At 39.7% G+C, this 23,269-nt stretch overlaps 1 protein-coding gene across 4 annotated transcripts in view; it reads right to left on the reverse strand.

Moving 5' to 3' along the window:
- Positions 1-17,600, reverse strand: part of LOC128456881 (RIMS-binding protein 2) — a 59,891-nt gene extending 42,291 nt beyond the window's left edge. For 3 of the 4 annotated variants that reach the window (XM_053441288.1, XM_053441286.1, XM_053441285.1), the window contains exons 1-3: positions 17,398-17,600; positions 14,750-15,752; positions 8,989-9,246 (exon numbers count right to left, since the gene is read on the reverse strand). In XM_053441288.1, the coding sequence (XP_053297263.1) occupies positions 8,989-9,246; positions 14,750-15,592 (1,101 nt within the window). In that variant the 5' untranslated portion in view covers positions 15,593-15,752; positions 17,398-17,600. The remainder of the gene's footprint in view (positions 1-8,988; positions 9,247-14,749; positions 15,753-17,397) is intronic. The other variant, XM_053441287.1, reaches the window with a different exon arrangement.
- Positions 17,601-23,269: the final 5,669 nt, after the last annotated feature.

Below are 23,269 nucleotides of genomic sequence, written 5' to 3' on the forward strand. Positions count from 1 at the left end.
TTATCCTGTTTGTGATTCACCAAATCACAGTGAATGTCAGATGAGTTGCATCACGGTGTTCACCACTGCAATGTTATGAATATATAAGCAACAGCTACAAAACTGCTGAATTTTTTTTTAGAAGAACCCTGAAAATGGCTGAATAGAGGGGTAAAGAGCAGAATCATTTTTGTTTCATTTCTGACATGGAAATTTTGATAATTCATTAAATGTTTGGAGGCTTGTTCATACATATTCATGAGGTCACACAACCAGATTATCCTTTGTCTGAGGTCTATGTGAGCTTTTGTACAGCGTATGGAAATATCTTCAGTCTGGTTTCACAGAAACACCAACATCAGCATTTTTAGCTAGCAGCTAGAAATCCCCCACTAGAGTATTAGCCTCTGAGGAGACAGCAATACAAAGGCACAGACATGCACATAGCACACAAACACATGGTTTGCCTTTGTTAAGTCTGTGTGACATGATAGTTAAAGTAGCAGTATAAAAGCTAGAATCTAACATTGGTGTGCAACATCATTTCAACATAAGCCAATTTTATCACCATGAAGATCGTCTGCTAAAGCAATACATCAGAACACCACTAATGATACCTTATGTAGATTGGGACTTCAGAAATATGAAAACTATTGTTTACGCTGGTTTAGCTGTTGGCCAGTTTTCCTCCGACATTCCCAGGAAAGAGAAAAACATTACGCTGGATGGAAAAAAGGATAATACATAATGGAAACTAAATGAACAAGTTACATACACTGCAATTCAATAGTTCTGCTTCCTATAGTTAAAGAAAACAAGTCTCAGCAGCAAAACAGTTTCAACACATTACAAATTATTTAATAATCATAATTATTGTTATTATTGCATGCATCTTAACACTGGTATACTGTTCCAATTCTACTGGAGGCAGCTTTTTTCCAACAAGAGTGACTACTCCTGTTTTCCAAATAACACCCTGAATAAGATCATCTGCATATTTATTTACTCAGGCTTTTTAAACTGCAGATATATTTTTCTAAAAGCATAAACACCGCACACAATTTGAAAGAACTTGCTGCTGAATTTCCTCCAAAAGTGTGTCTCTGTGGATTGGTATGAAGGAGCCAGTCAGCTGAATCTGAAAATGTTCCTTAATTAGTCCGGGCCTTGTCTGCTCTAAGCAATAATGAAAGGGAAAGGCCTCTTCCCATTGACCCAGTCCTCAAACACCACATGGTCGAAGAAATGACTCCTGATCACAGTTTTAATTACAACTAGAGGCGAGGAAAAGCAACACCCAGCAAAGACTGGGAACGGCAACCCTTTCAATGAAGTGGATACTGACGGACTAGACGATATCGGGGAAATGTTACAATTTAGAGTCAAATCAATGACACTCTTTATCTCTGTCTCCTGCATCAGTGGTTTTCTAATGATACTACATGAAGTGCTCGGCTGTCAAACATCCTCAAAAGACACGTAAAGTAAGAAGAATTTCATCTTCTACAGTATGTTTAAGTTTGTTTTATCTTGTTACCACATATCTGGTGATTTAGAAATGCTAAAATAATTTTTTTTTAGATGCTCTTTGTAAACCCCCTTTCCAAGCCTGTTTTGCATGCAACAATATCCACATTATTCATTAAAAAACAGAGGCTATGGAATTGCTTTCATATCATTAAATAGTGAAAAAATAAGCCTGTTATCTACAACAGTCTAAAACTAAACAGAGAAATATTTCCATAAACAAATTACATATAAAAAGAACCATAAAGCTGTTTGTGGCCAGAATTATTTTATTAATAGCGTGTCTCCCCCCCTCTACTCATTTATAAATCATGAAGAAGCTCTCATGAGTCCTCTCAAATCCTCCCATGTATTTATCACGACTCATCTCCCCAGGGTACATGATGGTGACAGATTAGGGGTCTAACATTGAGCGTTAGAGAACAAAGAGCCAACACGAGACACCCCTTTACTCCCCCCTCAGGCATCTACCTCCAACGCACCTCTTGCAAAAACGTCCTCTGGGTGAGGTTGTGCACAAATAAAATGGACTGTGGAAATGCTTGTTAGTGCCTTCTTTTCTTTCATGTCCTAGAGTATACCATGTGCATAATTTACAGGTGATATGAGCGATCTTAAGGATGATGAGACGTAAATGAGATAGCTCATGTCTTTTGATGCTCATAGTCATGGTGGCGTCATGTGTTTTCTTATAAGCGATGGGAAAAATTCTTAAAGAATTTATGCTTAATCCCAGTTAAGAAATTTACATAGAGACATGGTTACTATGTGTTTTAGCATCTGCATTAAATAAATCATCCCTTCAGCTTTCAGATTGTATTTCTGTTAAGATTTGGAGACATCTCAGCCCTCTCCCTTACAAAATCAATATAACCCTGTCCTACAAACATAGCAATTAAATCCATACGAGCATGGCTGCCTCATCATGTCATGGTCCGCATATAATAATGTTACAATCCCGGGAGCCTCCGAGGGCTTAATAAGGTGTCAGAAATGCAGCCAACATCTGGCTTTTTAAAAGTGAATAGACGAACAGAAGGAGGGGTCCTCAGATTAGTCCTTTTAGTGCAGTGTCAGCAGAAATGATTTGTTTCACCCCCGACAGGCTCAACCCGAACAATATAACCCTTAATCTTGTCAGAGAAAATTGCAGATGCATACAAGCTCCGGCAACAACCCCCACCTTGTACATTGCAACAGAAACAACTTAATTTGTGGTTGTACACAACGGATGCACTTAGAAACAGTTTAGTCATCAAATCAAGACGATATATTCAATTACTCCTCCTCTGCATTGCTAATGTACTACAATGCATAAGATTATTAAATCAAACATTGTATCACATATTGAATAATGTGTTTCTCCAAAAAACACAAATTTGACTGTCTTTCTTTGTCAACCAGTCCCATCTAGAAGAGCGATATTAAAGCAACACACCAATCACATGACATCTAGATATTGTGGCTGCTTCTCTGTAGTGGTTTAAAAGCCTGAGGATAAACAGCCTTTGTAAACTGGACCTTTTTTTTAAACAATTTCATTCTACAGATTGGGCTGACCTCATCAAGCTACTGTGCTCTCAGACAGAGAGGGAAGTGCCTAAAATTAATGGAAAAAAAACAACAAAAAACTCACAAGGTCCCATGAGGACCTTTTCGCCAATGTTGCCAAAAAAAAAGAATTACTCCGTCACTGTCATCACTACAGGCCAGCATCTCATCACCCGGAGCTCAAGTGATAAAAGGCTGAAATATTTCCCCCGGATGTTTTCGCCGTGGAGATAAATTCTTAGTGGGAATTCCCCTGTATTACCAGCCCTTACCCAACATAATGAACTATTGTTAGTTACATACTTGTTTTAATGGAACATCAGACTAAATGTCTGCCATCACACTTGTGTTTTCTCAAGAGTCTACAGCTGTTGATGGATTTGTGTTTTGCTCAGCGATGTAACAAAATAGACTATCCTTCACATTAGGAGTCAACACATTCCTTTAAACTTTGATATTCAATCAGTTGGCATCTTGTTTAAGGGGAACAATCCAAACAAAGAAAATAGGCTGTGACAAAAACACATAATATCTCCCTTTGTAGAGCAGATCATGTGATATCATGATCTCAAAGTAGACTTAGGCAAGAGGAAGACAGATCTAAAATAGTCTTCAGGAGTTGTCGACTAGACTGGCTTGGGTCTCTTGAAGACATTTCCCCTCTCATCCAAGAGTCCCATTGCCTTGAACAACTCCTTAAGATACCATTACCTGGATGACTGAAAATCTACATAGTTATTACATATTGAGAGATGGGGCACCAGGATCAGAAGTTTATTTATACAGAACAGAACCCTTACCACTTAACACCCAAATTAGCAGATATACAAAGGTCTTTTAAATAAGGGGAAACCAGCTGAAAGAAGCTGACTGACTCCTTTCCCATTGCTAGTAAAGTACTGCAAAAGGTGAGATGCTCTCTCAGCTCTGCTCAATTAAAGCATTCACCCTGTCTCGTTTCCATCCCTGCCGTGGAAAAGGGGCTTAGGACTGGCAATCAGAGGGTATATGCGGTTGATAAGCTTCTAACTATAATGTATAGTGTTAAAAAAACAAACATTTACAAGTCAGATTCAATAAATGTACATCTGGTAGAGGTACTTGAGTAATCAAAGGCCAGGGTGACCTTCAATGATATTCAGTGTGTCAACAGAATGATTCTCCCTTTCTTCCTCCAGGCAGAAAGCATTTCCCATTAGGGGCGAGAACACAGGCCATCATGGGTTTTATCTCACCAGCAGTCTGGGACCAGGACTAAATATCACAGGCATGTGACATACACAGCAGACAGCTGCTGGAGGACTCCACATATGTATCAGCCTGTGCACAACAGAGAATGGTTTTCAACTTAATCTTTATTCAGATTTCAGATCGTAGTCACAGCAAATCAGTGAAACAATGAGTGACACTTTAAATGAATGCCTACGAATCGGCTTTACATTCAGTCACACACACACAGTGAATGGTGTGGCAGTGATACCTAAAGGTCATGACTCCAGGCTGAAATTGAACGTGACAATGAACATGATGTCTGACCCTTGTTCCATACAGACACTCTGCACCTCGTGCTGCCAGACAGCAGACACAACAGACCCCTCTCTTACTGCCCCCATCAATTATTCACAAGTCATAACATTGCTGGTCAATAAAATATACTCATGTGTGCGCACACACACACACACACACACACACACACACACACACACACACACACACACACACACACACACACACACACACACACACACACACACACACACACACACACACACACACACACACACACACACACACAATACACTGCATTATTTCTGCTTCAGCGAGTGCCACAATGTTATTTGTGTGTGTGTATAGTGTGTTGGAGACTTGGCTTGGTGAAAGTGTATCTGGCTTGAGAGGAGGCAAAGACAAGTGTACACATTAACTTGTGTTGTTGAGGATATTTAAAGGAACAGTCTGATATAAATGTGTCTTTTGGGTAATAAATATTAACCTACTAATGGGATTCAAGGAGCAAGTCAGCTGTAGTCAGCTTGACTTTGCTACCATAGATTCCATTGACAACCCAGACGTTGTCAACCCTTAATCTGTCAAAATGTTGTTGTTTACTGAATAAATGTCTGATTTTGACTGTTTATTTTCTGAGGTCTGAAGACGTAGGCTTGTATTCAGGAAAGCTTAGATGAAAATGTTTCATTATTTTCTGATTGGTGAAACAGTAAACGGTTAATTACCTCAATCAAAATCCAACAGAGGAATAACCAGTGGAATAGTTAGCTGCAGAAATCCTTAATTGCACTTCTTCACTTCATGTAAATGCTGCAAAAGAGATACATCACATCTTTACCAATACTAATATAAAGTAAACAACCCTTTTTCTACTTTATACGTTTCTCTCTGGATGTAAAGTTCAACATCACATGCTACATCCGAAGTAGGGCCGGTTGATATAGCTTCAAATCAATATCCTGATTATTTCAATTTGTACATACATTTTCACTTAATTGCCCAGCCCTAATCAGAAGTAGGACAAGTAGAACAAAGATGGCATGAGAACATCCACTTTGAGATGAATGATTCATTTTAGAAAATTACTGAGCAAGTTATGCTCAAATCGGACTGCCAGGTGTTCTATACAGACACAGCGCTCCACTTTCTGTTCTCCCTAAGGTACCAACTAGGCCAGTCTTCTCAGTACTTCAACCTCTAACCATCAGCACCAGTGATTGAGAATTCTGATGCAACTAGTTTGATCTGCCCTGTGTGTTGCATATAAGACATTACCTCCACAACGATACATTTCTGTAACAAATTAGTTATCACAAAACTTTTGCTTTTATACTTTCAGGCAATGCTGAGTCCAGTTCACTTGACAAGTATGTCTTCAGCTTGAGAGAAAACTCACTCAAACACAGAGAACATGTTAACAGCAAACACATTTTCTCCACATAGACTTTGATAATGGCTTTGACTCAAATTGATTTGCTGAGATCCACTTTGAAAATGATGGAAGAACTTGAAAACCTGCTCTTTAAAACAGCCTTTAGCTAGATAAATCTGACTGCACTTGATATAGAGCCTCTGTCAGCAGTGAGAAATAGTGCTCCAGATTTTTTTCTGCTGAGCATCAGTCATGCCATTTTATCCACAGCTGGGGGAACGACATGGTGACAAGGTAACAAGACTGTCAACAGATTGAGCGACAAGTTCACTTATTTTACAAGGCAGGAAATGCCCTCACTAACCGGACAAACTAAATATAGTTTTCTGAACAGCAGCATCAGCACAAATACAGAAAGAACAAAGAGTAGCTTCAGTGTGTTGCCAGAGCTCTAACATATTTGTAAACAAGCAAAACTGACCAGTCTGACCAGTCTGGATCCGCCCCCTCATCCAGATCTGGTTCTTTAACAGTAAGCTAGCATGAAGCTAAACTTGGGAGAGATGAGTTGATACAACACTGAAAAAGACGATTTCCAAAGGCTCTCTGATAGTGCCCGCCTTGCCATAGCTCCATAATGTCTTTTAGGCCGTAACGATGTGATCAAGGCTAAGTCATCAGATGAAATAGATGTATTCAGATCGGTGATTCCGTTTTTTTCTGTATAGTAGCTCCATTTGGAACTCACGCTGTGTGAACCCAACATTCGTTAGACAAGCAACCATATGGCATCCAGACAGGTGTTGAGTGTAGATCATAGAGGACCACACACCCAACAAGCTCATCGGTCTTAGAAAGACTGACATTAACAACTGCTCTACATATTCACACATATGGTTCTACTGTAAATGACAGATTCAACTGTGGCTACGAAAATACTGATACAAATTTGTGTTAATTTTGACACAATTGTCCACATCCAGACTCACTTGGAAAGTGAAAACAGATAATCTAAGATTCTTGTTCATTGTTTTTTGTAAACATAAAGCTGAATTGAGTGTACTTAATGAATGAGAGTATTTAAAACATTTTTAAAAAAGTAGTACAAGTATTTACATCATTCTCATTTTATCCAAGATTGTGTCTAAATATCTTTAAATGAATGATGTAAAAAAATGTCATTACTTTTAATTTGATAAGGATACATTTCCCCAAGAAACTGCCAGTCAAAAGAACTGAACCAAAATAGTTCACGAAAGTTTTAGAATATAACACATGGAATAAGAATCTGCTGTATGGCTTAAGCCACACTGAATCATGGAGATCTGAGGAAAAACGTCACTTTCACAGTAATGCCTATTCTATAAAGATTCTATTTATAACCCAGTCTGTTCATTTGGGTTTTAGCTGACCATGAACTCAATTTCACCCACTTTCCTTCTGCTGTATAACACCTGCTTAGCCTCTTATAACAACGTTTTACTATTATTTCAGTGGACTAGCATTCATTATATTCTTACAAACATGTATCCTGTTGTACTGATATACACATACACAGACAATCATCCCTGATTCTTGATTAAGCTAACACAAGAGCGGATGTGGTACCCCACAGCAATTAATGGTGCAATCATAAACAAAGAGTATGGGCCCCACTGGTCTGAAAGAGCCAAATAATAATTTCTAATGCATCATTTAATGCTCCCTCTCAGCTCCTGTAGCCACGGATCCTCTCCCAGGTTGTGTGTTGACAGTTCACTATGGGTTTTCACTACACTGTGATTGTGGTGTTTAGGTAATGAGCTGGCAGGGGTGGGAAAGACAGGAGGCAATGTTGCACACCGATTAATTCTGAATGATGAAATCCTGTCTCCGGTAAGGATGCTTTCAAACCATGAGGCAAAGGAAAAGGAACAGAGGTTTAACAAAATAATTGGTGGTTTAACATTCTGTACTTCCTTTTCTGTAGTAGTAGCTGGACATAAAAAATACTGCCCTACGGTTGTACCCCTCTGACAACCAGGGCTGTTTTAGTCTACATCCGTCAGGTCACTGTGACATAATAATATAAAATATGAAATATGTACAATATGTGTGTTCTGTACATTGAGTGTTTATTTTAAGCATGGATATTTCAGATATTGCTGGCATTAAAATTAGTTCAGTCGGTTGACTCAGAGTATATGGTACTCAGAGGGTCTGACACCTAGAGGGAGGAAGTCTGAAGTTGGATGGCCACAGGCAGGAATGACTTCCTGTGGCGCTCTGTGGTGCATCCTGGTGGTCTCAATCTTGCACTGAACATGCTCCTGTGTTTGACCAGCACAGCATGGAGAGGCTGGGAGACATTATACTGCCTTCATAAGTTGATCTTCACATTCTATGATGACAACACTGTATGATCAGTTAGGTCTACAGTACCAAGGCACTGTGTGTTACCTTTAAACAGTGTCTTTTAACTGTTCAGAAGAAACCACTCGCAATCAATTACTCCAGATGTTTTTGAATTGCATATCTCTTGTTAATTGTACTTTGCAAATTAAACAAGTTGTTTTGACATGTCCAATTATTCCATAGAAAGCTCACACATTCTCTATTGTTTTTTGACTGGTCACCATTAAATGGTTGATCTGTCTGACACGGATATGAAATTAGAAACAAGGTTGTTATAGGTCAGCATAATAACTGCCAACTGTCTGATTTATAGAGGCACTGTCCCAGTAGACATGTGCAGAAAACTTGCTCAACACTTAAGTTCAATGTAACATGACCCTTATCCAATACAATCGATAATCCGACTACCTGTTTCAGCTTAATAGGACATCTTTAAAATTCCTTTAAATTTCATATCAGAACCAGATATGTTAAAATTGGCAATGAAAAACCAAACCACAACCATGGTATTGATAGGGCTAGTGATACTCTGTACACTATGGAATGATTGTGATTCTAATGATGGTGGGACTGCAAACCTCTCATGTCTCCAGACCCAGTTTTACGTCAAGCATCTTGAATATTTCTGGAAGTCACAGCAAATGTTCCACGCTTACCTTGCGAACTCTTTCCACCTCATAGCCATTGAGGTTTGCATACAGTGAGTGATGCCTCTTTCCTAAGAGTGACGTTGAAGTGATATTAGCCGTGGTTGGGACTGCCTTGTCCAAGAGCCCGTGTTGTGTCTTAGCCTGCTCCTCCGACCTCCTAAACTCCTGCTGCTGTCCAGGAGCCTCTGTGTCACGAACCTCCATTTCTGTAGCTGGTACAGGCTCGGGCTGCTCAGGCCGAGTGAATAGGTCATACATCACTCTCTGTCAAAATCAACAGTGCAGATGGGGTCAATATGCCCGTATGAGGTACCCAGCCGAGACCAGGCCATCACAGGCTTTTCATATGCTGGAGGAGAATAACACGGATCAGCCGGGACAAGTTGACTTCAGAAGGATAAAGATGTGATGTTCCTCCCGTTCTCCAACAGTTTATAAACAGCAGTTTTTTACACGGCTAAGGTGACGTGTATGAAAACAAGCAGACGACGGTTTTTGCCATGATTTTCAATAACAAAACAGTCTCTTCACTATGCAGTGGGAGTTTAGTGAACAAAAATGGCCCTGCTGGACTGTCACAGTTGAAGTTAGTGTGCCATATCCAAGATAAAGCCAGTGACATATAAACCAAGAGTTATACAGTACCTCATACTCCTTCTCACTGTGACGTTTTGAAAAAAATACATTCAGCCATTTGGCCTTGGTTTCTCACTGTAATAATTGTCATCATCCTGATAGCGTTCTTCAGCATCCTGATGTTAGACTTTATCACAGTGTAGCATTCAGATTCCGACACCTGCTCACAGCTCTGATACAGCATGTTTCATCATGCCTTACCGCTCTGTCGTCTGGGCTTTTTCGTAGGTGCTTGTCCAGACCATGAAAAATACAAAAGGTTCCAGCTCCTTTCCTACATAGCGCTGAAAGAGCTTGTGTAGGCCAAGCTGAGATAGAAAACAAGAAGAGACGTGCGATGGAGAAAGAAATACCAGAAAAGGATTTATCTAACAGGTCTCCCCTCTAGTTGCCAATCTCTCAGTAAGACTGGGCTGTGGGTGGCATGTTGACTCTTCAGCCGCGAGTCCATCCTCATTGTTGCGGCTGGGACAAAAAGCATAAGATCCAGATGCGACAAGACTCGACAGGGCTGCTTAATCCTATCTCGCTTGCAGCGCCATAAAGGTGAAGAAAGAGGACGAAGGGAAAAATGTATGTGTGTGTGTGTTTTTGTGTGTGTGTAAGGAGGCGAGTGTCGCTGAGAGGAGGGGGTAGGGAGGACTGCTTCAATCGTCCTATCACAAAAAGGCAGTCTCTGAGACGGGGCCCAATCATCACCACGACCGGAGCTCGTTTCCATGGAGATGACGCTGGAATGATGTTGGCTGCCTATTGATTGTTCAAGAGGCAGTACACACACTGCAACACAGGCAGGCTGCAGGAGGCAGACAGGGGATGAAGTGTGTCCAGTCCAGACTACTTCTAATGTTTTATTGCAGTTGTCCACTAAAGAAACCAATTTGCGTCTGACAATGTAATAAATGCTACTCATGGTTTAAAAAAAGACATGTAAACAGGTCTGAAGCAGCAAAAGATCTGGGTTACAACTTAATGCAGATTTATTTAGCCTTACTGCCCTCCCCTTTACTAGCAGGTGATATAAAGTACTCCAGCTATTTGTCTATCAAATGAGCAAGGCAGCCTAATGAATCCCATTAACAAGCAGTGGCTTGAATCCAAGCCAAGGGATAAAGGGGGTTATTTGGGCATCTAGTTAAATCCTCACTCAACCTTGACAAACTACACATTACCTAAAAGCACAGACAGTTACTTTGGCTGTTGCTCATTTTAAAGCATGCGTGTCTACAAAGCCCAAAAGTGATAATATAGAATAATAATATAGAATAAAAATAATAAAGATGCAGTGATCAATCAGCCAGTTTGATTGGCCATTACTGATGACCTTTCAACTGGTTCACATAGTGCACACAGCAGCATAGACACAGTCACAGACACAAAATGCTGGTAGTTCTTCACCGTGACTGAAGAAGATGCAAACGTGTACTTTGTAATACCTGTAAGGCCAAACTAAGCAATGGTGCAACAACCACAAAAACATTCAGAGCAACAAAGTTAATGATAATTAAAACACCATCAATCCACTGAATATGCCAAATGGTAAGAAGTTAGCAAAGGCAAAGTGGCTATATATAGTATTTAGTTTTGAGTATTGTACTTGACTTTTCTATAATAAGCTCTTACAACTTTGCCTCTTTTTTAATGTAATTATTGCACTGCTTAGCTGACCCGTTTCTTATCATCCAACACTTTCCATTGTTTAGTTGACCCTGTCTTAACTTGCACAAGACAAATACAAAATAAAAAGGTAGCTTTAATGCAGAGCAATTCACAAATCTGCAGCCTCTGCTTTCTATTCTCAACAATAAAATCACTACAGGTGTGTAGTTGAGGAAAGAGACTGAAAAAATATTATACATTACCAGAGCCCAAGATACAAACTTACCAAGTTGACCAACTTCTCAGACATCACATTACCAGACTTTATAAATCTCATGTTACGCCACACACACAGCTTCCTTCAAGCCAATTCCAGAGCAGCAATTAGTTTTCCAACTGACTAAGTTTGAGGTTAATGTGAAGTCTGACTGCTCAGTGGGTTGACATGCTCAGAAATGCACTGAACTCCGGATAGACTCCCCTGAAATCATCCAGAAGGGATTATGTATGTAAGATTACAGTCAGGCGCTCCAGACCTCTGGAGTTTTTCCTTTCAGCCACCTAGTATAAACTCAGGAGGATGTCCAAATGAGCCCATGAGAGAAAGAAGTAAGAATTCACCTTGAGTGAGTGTGTTGATCACATTTTTAACACACAATAGAGACAAAACTGAAAAAAGCAGTATCTGAGGTAGAAAAACAGGTAGAAGACGCTGAAGAAGATATGAAACTCGGAAAGATGAAGATATTCCAGAGCTTTTGGAGATACGGTCCAATGCTGCTGTCGATGTGCAATAAATAAAAACATGTAATTCACGTAGAAGAATTTATACTTTCTGCATTCTTTACCCAGGCACCACCCCTCACCTGAATGCTCAAGAAATTGTCTCCATTCCACACAGCAGGCTACAGCGAGCAAGCTGGGATGAATCTGGCCCACTTTTCACTACCAATATCAATTTGGACACCTCAATTTAAAGTATTTGCTGTTTCTCAAACTCGGTCAGTACACTCAATAAGGTTGTTTAATGGAAGGTCTAAGAAATCAAATCAGAGCGTCCCTAGTTGCAAGCTCAAACAAACGTTCAACTATTTTCATCACAGTAGGGCAATACTTTTGTTTGTGGTGTTCACATGATTGGCTGCTGACCCCTCTCTCCTTGCCTGGCAGCAACTGCCTGCTGGCTAAAAGTACATTTTGAGTCACAATTGTGTAAACACATGAATGGGACAAAGATAGAGATTTGTTAATCAGAACTTATTTTAATAGAATGGCACTCAGTAGAGCACAATCCCAGTTTCCCTAAATGTGCCTTGTTTTTTATCATCAAGATTCAGGAATTCTGAGAAAATTTAGAAAAATCAAATAAAGCCTGTACCAGGTGGCTGATCCGCACCACACTCTTTTGGGTTTTTCCCTGGCCCATACCACATGCTTACACCAAGTTTGGCGGTAATCTATCCATCAGTGTCTGTGTTATCTTGTTTATCCACAGACTAACTAAAGTCCTTGGCAGATGTAAAGTGTTTACTTGATATATTGGACCTGTGTTAGAGCAACATTGTGGGCCTGCAAATGAATGAAAATTCATTTTTATCTGATTAATCTATCAATTGTTCAAAGTCACTCTGAACACACTTAACCTTGCAAAGCAATGTGAGAATATGATATAGATTTCAATTAACAGAATGATCCCTCAGTGACACATGGAACGATTGAGGAGCCTCCACCAGACAGATCAAGCTCATACCACCTGTCTCTCGCAGACATGAGCTTCTTGTTTTGTGCTAACGCAGCATTTCAGCTCTTCCCATTAATAATTCCTGTGTGCTCACAAGACCATGGCTTCAGGAGCTGAACGACTGAAACCAACCCTGGTGTGAACAGAGGTGCTTACAGCGAAACCACTGCCACCAGCCAAGGTGCTAATCACGGGCTGCACACAGCACACATAAACTAAATATATAAACTTTGACTGAGCATTAAATAAAGAGAAACATCCAGTCAGCATTCATGTCAAATTGCCTTTCCTCTGCACAGAAATCCAATGATATTGACATCCTATCACACTGATAGGTTTTGACAAAGCCTCCCTGTTAACCATGTGACTCAGTATCAGGCTAGTGGTCAAATATACGTCTTACACAAACATCCAAATATCATTTAGATTTTTTCCAAAGAAACTTGCAAATGCTAAAATACAAATATGGCTGTCTGTCCTTCCTAAAGTTTGTTTGTAAGTTTTATGAGGCCTTAAATTTTTGGCCAATCTAATGAGCTGAGAAGAGCCTCTAACTTTTTTATGATAAACATGTTTCGCCTCTTGAATTGCATATGCACATTTTATTTTACAGTATAATACAGTATATATATCTTTGAAAATCAAACACTGTATGGCACAAATTGTCATATATATATATATATATATATTACAGAGAGATAGAGATAGAGAGAGAGAGAGAGAGAGAGAGAGAGAGAGAAAGAGAAAGAGAGATTAGATATTATCTATCTGCTTTATTATCCATACAACAAAGGGTGATGCTTTCTTATGATGAGAAAGACACACAAACAAAATGAGGCTGGGCAAGTAGGCATTGCTGATTGCATTACTTTGATGAATTATTCATTTTCATTTTCATTATTAATTTTCCTCCCAATGAAAACTTGATCCAAAATTTAGGAGACAGGAGCACATTGACCCACTTTTGCCACTCCTAAAACAGAATTGATGCACCAGCACATAACCCCTACTCTCTGCTCACATCCCACATGACTCACCACCACAACACTGACAACAACAGAAATTCATAGAGGTGTTTTTACACAAAACCAAAATCAGTCTTTTCGTCATCATTGCATTATTGACAGAGATAAGCCTGCACAGCCAACCAGTGTTTGGTTCTCCTGTCTGTATATATTAGAAACTGAGAAAAAAATTAACTGTCTTCACAATATTGGATTTATTTCCTTTAAATCCATGCAATTTTTTTGTGAGGGATGACACAAATATTTGTTGCTGAGCAACATTAACTGTAATAGTAATTTTTTTGTTTGCAATTTAATAGGAAGCCTTCAAGAAAAAAAAAGGAAATAATAAAGTATTGTTTTCCTTTAAATATAAACAATAAACTGAAAGATATATATTTCCATAAGGTATTGTCCCCTTATTCTTCCGAACCAGCCACTATGTCTGAAGCATCTATAGTAGCTTGGGTTTATCATATAAATACAATGTCTAACATCCAGCCAAGTGACTTCAATTCAAGAAGTGAAATGTACTGGGGATCATGGGGTTATATTTTACCTAAAATCCTGTCCAATCAAAACAAATGTGCAATATACTATAGTTTATAAAAAATACAATGAAAAAAGCAATATTGCTACATATTATTTGGCATTTTATGGTATGTCTGAGTGTTAATCTATATATATACCACAATTTCTTCTTACATTACTTCTAACTGTATATTTCCAATATAAATTCAACCACCAGTGAGCATGTTTTTAGGAATATGAATGTGAAATATCTTACCTCCATGTTTCTCTCCATGCATTTGGAGGGCGAGGACTCAGTACAGGAGGGGGGCTGGTTGTCCCAGCCGGCATGGGGAGTGTTGTGAGGGTGAATAGTTTTCAGAGAGCGGCTCCGACAGGTGTCCACGACTGTAGCAGTGGTGCTGGGGTCAGATTCACACAAGTCCCTGCCTGAAGGCTGCTTTTGCTGATCTTCTTCACTGCTCTTCTTCGATGAGTGAGATGCACTCTGAGATCTCTGAAGTCTCTGACAAGATTTATCGCCGTCTTCTCGAGTAGGCTTTCCTGAGAGACTTTCAAAAATGTTGCTGGGGTGTCCTGCTCTCTGTCTCCCCTGCAACGGTCGTCTGTGGGTCTCTAGCAGGTGGCAGAGGAAAATGGCTTTTTCTAGCTCAATGTCCTGCCGCTGATGCAATTTAGAGACTGCCTGCTCACCATTTATCTCCTCATACAGTGTCAGCAGCAACAGCTCCAGCTTTCTATAGGTTTCTCCTCTGCTTAAACGAAAAGCCTCTTTCCCTGACGGCTCATCCTTACTGCATTGTTCAGTATGTTTATTGTTCACCTCACTAGCCACCAAACCCCTGCGTCTGTCAGAGTGCAAGTCCTTTTGGGTCCCACGCTTTGCCGTCAGCTCCCTCACGGCCCTCTTCTGTTCCCTCTCTGCTTCTTCTCGCAGGCGCCTTAGCTCCACACTGAGGTGTCCGTGAGCCCGCTGCGTCTGGCTCTTCTCCGTCTCCAATTCAGCACGGAGCCTCTCAAGCTCTCGCCCATAGTCCGCCTGGCTCTGGCAGTATTTCTTGGATGAGAGGGCCAGAGGGTTATCCCTGTCTTTCCTCATGATGCCTCATTCACAGCACAACATGCAAGGAGAGGCATGACACATTGGTTTCTAAAGAAGGGCCTGTGCATCAGACCTGAGAGGGAGTGCAGGTGGGTGATGGATGCATGGTTATCACAGACATGCAGCATGCAGTTATCACACCAGGTCGCAGGCCACACTGGAAAGATGAGACAGTGGAGGGTTTGAAAGAAATTGGCAGGTGTTATTGTTTTAGTGCACTGACAAAAAAATACAGTGATTCTAGTTTGGTTAAAGATCCATCTAAAAAAATTACAATATTACAAAATAATTTTTATTTCTTCAAAAAGTGAAACTTTCATATATTTATCACATGTATAGTGAAATATTTCAAGCATTTTTTTGTTTTAATTTCGATGATTATGACTTACAGCTCATAGAAATCTAAATTCCATTATTGGCATGTCCATAAAGCATGTCATGGTAGACAGCTGCATGGACCAACACCAGCAGATGACATGGCACCCCAGATCCTCACAGACTGCAGAAACTGCCCACTGGACTTCAAACTGTGCCCCTCCACTTTTTCACCTGACTCTGGGACGTTGATTTCCAAATGAAATGCTTACTTGCGCCTGAAAAGAGGACTCTGGACCACTGAGCAATGGCCTCATCCCAGGTAAGAGGCTTCTGACATCCTCTCTATTGACGCTAGATAATTTCCTTTAGACGTCTGTGCGTGGTGGCTCTGGATGCGTTGACTCCAGCCTCAGTCTACCCCTAAACGCTCTCCCAAGTTCTTGAATAGGCTTTGGATGACAATCATCTCAAGGCTGTGGTCATCCATGTTGCTTGGGCACCTTTTCCCATTAAAGTTTCTCCCTATCCATTCAAATGTCATTGAATATGCTTTGACATAACCCTCTGTTAGCAGCCTACCCTTTCTGTAGTGACCTTCTGTGGCTTACCCTCTGGACATGCAGTCAAGTCAGCGGTCTACCCCATGATTGTGGTTGAATGAACTGAACCAGACCAAGAGATATACGGTAATTACACTGTACGAACAGTAATTTACCGAAAATTATTCTCATATTTTAAGATACTTTCCTTGAGCTGTAGGCCGTTTCTATCAAATTAAATAAAAAAAATACTTGAAACATTTTAATTTACATGTAATAAGTATAGAATATATACAAATGTTACATTGTTAAAAAAACGGATGTAAAATGTACAAATGATGATCTCCTCACTCTGATGGGAGGAGGATGCAGACAGAAATTATGAAAAAAATGATTTAGAATTATGAAAGAAAGGATATTAAACACAGAATAGATGTGATGGAAAAGAAAAACTGCAGAAACCATATCTGTGTCCAAATCCAAACTCTACAATTTAACTGCTTACATGGAAACCTCGACATGTGTTTAAAGGTGTTTCTTAGTTTTATCGCATGATGATGAGTGACAGAACTAATCACCATTACACACATGGGACCATAATAAGACTCTGTCGCCTCTCAGTGTTAATGGAGGCCATGTTTAGGAGCAGGGGTCTGACCTCCAGCTGAGGATGCAACAGGTGAACCGTTAGCTTTCATCACTTCTACCCTCACCAGCTCTACTCGGCGGTCCCCACACCCGGTTCGTGTTACACAGCGGGTGGACACTCCTGCTGTTAATGGCTAATTACCAACTTGAACTCCTGCAGCCTGCCAAAGGCCCCAATGGGCGATGCTACGCCAGGCGACGCTATTTAAACAACACGACCCAACAAGTCCCGACTAGCTAACTAGGTCCCGTTAGCCGATGTTAGCTCGCCGTGAAGTTTCCCAGCATTAAACTCACCTCTCAGCAGGACTCCATTCTCCTGTTGCACTTCTTATCAATGGAGTCCTTCACTTTGAGCCCAGGTTTCTTCTGTCGACATTAACATTGTCCATGCGGTGACACGGAGGCAGCGGGGGCGTGTGGTTAAAGGTCCCTGAAGCCATGCAGCCAGTTTGTTTATGTGTCTGCTGAGTCTCGCTGTGTGTCCGCCGTCACCCCGCTGGTCAGGGGGCTGCGTTCACTTACCCTGGTCTCAGCACCTAACAACCCAACACGTTTCAAAGGCTCACAGTATGTTCGGGGTTTCCAATCGACAATTTCAGTCATTTTTGCCCCAACCGTTCTCACCATTCCTTCTAAAAAAATGTTTTGTATGTCTTTAAAATCCAAATGTCGAGGATTCTCTGTTTCATTCATCCTAAATATTCTTTTGAGTTGTTTGAGTGCTTTTTAATACCGATTCCAACATTACCGACAGTTCCTGAAGGCAACATCATCATTGAGTCCAACCAACTTGTGTGAGACGGGCGACTACTAGTGGTGACATGGTGAAAGTGCAGAGTTGACCAGTTGTGTGGGGGCTTTATGTATATATGTATATTTAAATATATTTAAACTCGGATCTGAGAGGTTGTTGAATGATTTTTGACTCATCTTGAAAAATTACTTTAAAACAATTTAAATTTTGAGTAAGTGAGTAAGTTTGTTTTTATGATCCCTGTAGATGAACTCCATCCTAAGAAACTAGTATATTCATGTACTCTGAGAGGAATGATTCAAAACGTTATAGTAAAAGATTAATTGACTTGTCTAAAAACTGGGGAATTAACAGTGCATTATAGACCAACATTTTTATAAAACTAAGAAACATCACTAAAAGTCATTCAAATTAAACACAAAGAAATTAATAAAAGATAGATAGATAGATAGATAGATCGATATGGCGTCTGTGGCTGAGGGGTAGAGTGGTCGTCCTCCACCTCTGCAGAGGGCATACTTTAGTCCAGAGCCTCCAACCTGAAGGTCGATCCCCAGTCTGACCCATCTGACCCAGATGCTGAACCCTGAATGGCCCCCCATAGAATATCAAAGTGCTGCGAATAGATGCACAGTATGAATGTGTGTGTGAATGGGTGAATGTAGAACTGTACTGTAAAGCGCTTTGGTGGCCATCAAGACTAGAAAAGCACTATATAAATACAAAACCATTTACCATTTACCAAAACCATAGGAAAAATAACCAATAGACTCTTAATAAGTGACATAAACGTTAATGTTAATGTTACAAGTATAAATTCACTCGTGTTTTTCCTTTTTTTCATGTTATGTTAGTGAAAATGTTTCCTGTCCCACAGATTCCAATCTCACCATAGATTTCAATATTAACACACTCAATTGGATGATTTATTATTTCATCTCTTACCTTTACAATTTTTTCAGTGCAGTATCACCTGTCAGCGGCGTGTTTGATGACAGTGAATGAACTGTAGTGTGTGTGGAAACATAAACAAAACACCATTTGTGTCATGCAGTGTATTAATGACCACTGAGACCTTGAGGAATTCTTTCTGAGGGATCATTTTTTGGCAAAGGCAATGATATTGAAATGTATAAATCCTCAAAGGTATGTACATCCCTGTTCACTCTGCCAAAAACCATCACAGAGGTAAAGCACACTGTATGTCTGACCACAGGGGGGCATGTACTCGGTTCACCTTCTTAAAACACGTTTCTCAGAACATTTACTTTTCCCTCTGAGTTTTTGCTCTTGTGTTTCCTGCAAACATTAAACATAAATTCACCCTGCCTCTTGCTTTCTATTTATTTTTTCTCACCCTCATCAGTGCTGAAAGTGCATCGGCTGAAAGCATCTCCAGCGGCCTGTGTTCATTGTGAGGGGCAGAGAGACAGAAAGAGAGAGATCTAACATACCACTCTCTGTTATCAGGGTGTCCTTGGGCCGCTCCCTCTCTCATTTCAATCTCTATCTGCTAACGTGTGGCCGACTGTTGGGAAGAGGCAGAAACACAGAGAGGTTGAGGAAGAGAAAATGGCCAGAAAATTCTTCTTGCTAATTCTGCTTAATCATTTAACACATTTTACCTTCGGTTTTTATTTTTTTAAGCCATGCATTTGACGTGACGATATTTCTGTACCTATATTTTCCTACGCAACACCTTATGGAACTTCTGTACACACCTCAGTATTATCTGTGAATACTATTAATCCCATTTGTGTGTCCTGACTAATTCATAAATCCCATTCTTACAATCTGAGTGCATATAAATCCTGTCTATGATAATCATTAATCTTTATTTCAACTCATGAATAAATGGCAGAGACCTTATTTACGGTAAATTCAAGTAAAGAGGATAAACAAAACATTCCAAAGCTCCAAGAAAACTCAAAGAAGAACCAGTAAAATTAGCTAAATAGCCAAAGCAAGAGCAAAAATAAGTTCCTCAGGAATAAATACCACAACAACAACAATCAATTTGATGAATCAATTTAAACAAGAACTACTGAAGGTAAAATAAGCTGAGATTAATAACCCAAATATCCCTAAGGATAAAAACAAGTTGATCTTTTGGTTGTTTAATATATTATTCCCTGGGATAAAACTGTGTTTGATCACATTACACATTAAAATAAAGGAGTGAGGGGATGTAAGAGGGTACAAGACCAATAAGGGTCTTACAGATAAATACAACCCAGTGTGTTTCTCATCTAACTGAGAGAGAGAGAGAGAGAGAGAGAGAGATCCAACCTTGGCAGATAACTCACAATGATGAGTATTAGTAGTTAGCACCAGTATGAATTTATAAGCAGCAAAGTAAAAAAAAGTCTACAACAGTTTCAGGGTGGCAGCTGAAGCACGCATGAATAAAATGTCACCATCATCTAAATCAGGAATAGGAATAGAGGAATATATAAGTTGTTCAACTTTCTGTAGTTTCAGTGGATCACTTCTGATTTTAAAGTGTCACAATATTCAGAATATATATGAGAATTGAAATAACTAAAAGCAGTCAGCTTAGTCTATGAAATATCTGTACTATATAAACTTGATCGGACATGTTTGTCAAAGTAAAACATGCTCCATAACCTTGAGCATATTATATTTATTAAAAACTGCACGGTATGGATATACCTGTGTTATGACACATTACAATTTTGGCCTGTATTCCTGTTATGCATATAGTGATAATGCATAACAGGTAAAAGCATGATATCTGCCTCTTTGTTATTTTGTTTCTGTGAATGTTATTGATAAACCATGTCACAGTTGTCAACACCTGAGTGATTGAATACCACCTGTCTTTGTGACCCAAATAGAATAGTCGTCAATAAAGGTGTCAGGATGTCATGTTGCTCTACTTGTGTCAAGTTCTAAATTCAAGACTCTTGTGTCTTACACAACAAAAGCATTTAGATGGCCCATGGCTTGGACTCTGTGACATCTATGTGTATATATAGGTGATCTATATGAATACACAACCTCTGTGCACCTTCAGTGTTACATAAAATAGACTCCGATGACATGAACAACATATGATGTCACCAAATCATCAGCTTTCTATACCCAAAATTGCGTAATTGCCTAATGAGAGTGGCCAGTTTGCTCACATTGTATGTGTCTCTAGTTAGAAATTCAAATGGACATGTTAACGTATTTCCTATGTGTATTTTTATGCTTTTGTGTACTTGTCCATGTGTATGCATATGTGTATATGTATTTATGTGAACATGTACAGTATGTGCATATGTGTATGTGTAGGCTATATGCATGTTTAAATGTATACGTATGTACGTAATGTATATATATGGACAATGACAACTTAACAAGAAACACAAGCAAGTCCAGTTGCCTATGTTCACTTGTGCAACTTCTGTGTTCTTCCATCATCTATTCTCATCCTTGTGGGTCGAGGGGATGAGAGGTCAGGTCCTCCCTGGACAGGTCTTTACAGATTCATCACAAAGCACATGAAAAGCAGGAGGCCTTTTGAGGGACAGTCAAAGCCCTAAATCAGACAGGTCAGGTTTGTACTGCAGCTAATCACAATTTACCATCTCCGCGTCATTGTATGTCTTAGCACAGGTGGGACCACTTATGATATGTGTTTGGAAGAGTCCAGTAACACGTGAATATTCCATCACACAATGTCACAAACTGGGTGAGAAAGGTCACTTTGATTGTGTGCTGCTTTGTTTGATACAAAATAAATAATTGCAGACTCAAAATCGTTTCTCTGTTCACTGTGGGTTCAATAAGCTTTGACACTGGTCATGAAGAAAATATTCGCCAATCTTCAGCTTACCCTAGTTCTATGGTGCATGTCGGCCTCTTTCAGCTGATTGTTTTGGTTTTGACCAAAAATCATTCAATGCGGGTGTAAAGATTTAAAAGTTACAGAGAGTATTAACTTATGGCTACCTACTACTAATACCATGTTAAAGCTATTTTACTCAGTGATACACACTTTTTAGTTGTATCCAAGTGTGATTTATACATTTTCATATTTTCCCAACCTCCCACCTTCTTACCGTTGAATATATGCATTTGTTCTTTGAAGGAAATGCAAATGGTTTAATGGTACCTATGAATGGGAAAAACCTTTCCATTGAATTAGCATGTTGAGAAAGTCTCTTTAACCAAACCAATCAGTAACTGAACACATACGGTGACTATGAAAGACTCCAATCAGGTTTTTGTCGATATAGAACTGAATCAGGCTCTCATAGTGGCACTAGATGACATTCACATGAATGCAGACTTGGTTAAAATAACTATCCAGTTATCGCCAAATCTTAGGAGAGCTTTCGATACTGTTGGTCACAAAATATGAGGTTCTGATTGAACTGGAATGAAATCTGGACCAGTTCTCAATTGGTTCATGACCTACTTAGAAGTCAGGGGTTGTTTTGTTTCTTTTGGCACTCATAAATAACAAAAAACACAATAATCCCACTGGGATCAATTCTCGGGCCCCTCCTTTTTAACATCTATATACTCCCTTTGGCCATATCCTCAATTTCCTCTGTAGGAGTCGATCAGCTATGGTGCCTGGAGCTAAAACTTAATTGGTTCAAATGGCATTTGGAAACTATGCTGCCCAGTGCTGGTACCATCCGCAGCTAGAAAGGAACTAAAACTTCTCTATTTTCTAGTGCCTTCACTTAATCTCATGAACCTCTACATCACGAATGACCTGTTCTAGGTTCTGATCCATACTTTGATGCTTCTTTTATTTCTGTGCAGCCCACTGAATGACCCTAGCATATGATAATGTGTTAAACAAAAATGTGCCTTGCCTTGCAAACACAAAAAAGCAATTCACAATTTAAGGGCAAGAAAGAGTTTAGCAGATCTGCCGCTTTGTCATTGTGCTGTTGTGTTTTCTTAATCGTATCCTGGAGGTTCAGGAAATTTGCTCGGTGTAATAGAATCCCCCATATTTTGACTCGACCACTGTTGCGGTTGACATTGCAGAAGAGAGCCCTGAATTGGTCCTGGAGAACCGTGACAATGGCCACAGACAGCCCGCTCGTTTCTCCACGGCTCAGGAAGGATTAGTGTGAGGAAGTAATCGTTGTGAGTCGGCTGCACAATCTAAAGAGGCCCCGGGCTTTTCAATGTTGGATGACATGAGATTGCAGAAGTATAGATTATCTTGTATGCCTGGAGTATAAGCACACTGACAAACATTAAGCTACTTTAAGCAACAAAATAAATGAGAGAGGGTGCAAGAATTCTTTGAAATAGAAGTTAATGTGAAGAAACAGTCTTTCTTTCAAGGGATGTACTGTACATGTTGAATTATCGTAAAGACAGTATTTAGGTTATTATGTTGGTAAAAAGATTTTGGATGTTTTAAAGGTCAATAAC

The sequence above is a fragment of the Pleuronectes platessa genome, chromosome 15 (assembly GCF_947347685.1).
Source record: "Pleuronectes platessa chromosome 15, fPlePla1.1, whole genome shotgun sequence".
Classification (NCBI taxonomy): domain Eukaryota; kingdom Metazoa; phylum Chordata; class Actinopteri; order Pleuronectiformes; family Pleuronectidae; genus Pleuronectes; species Pleuronectes platessa.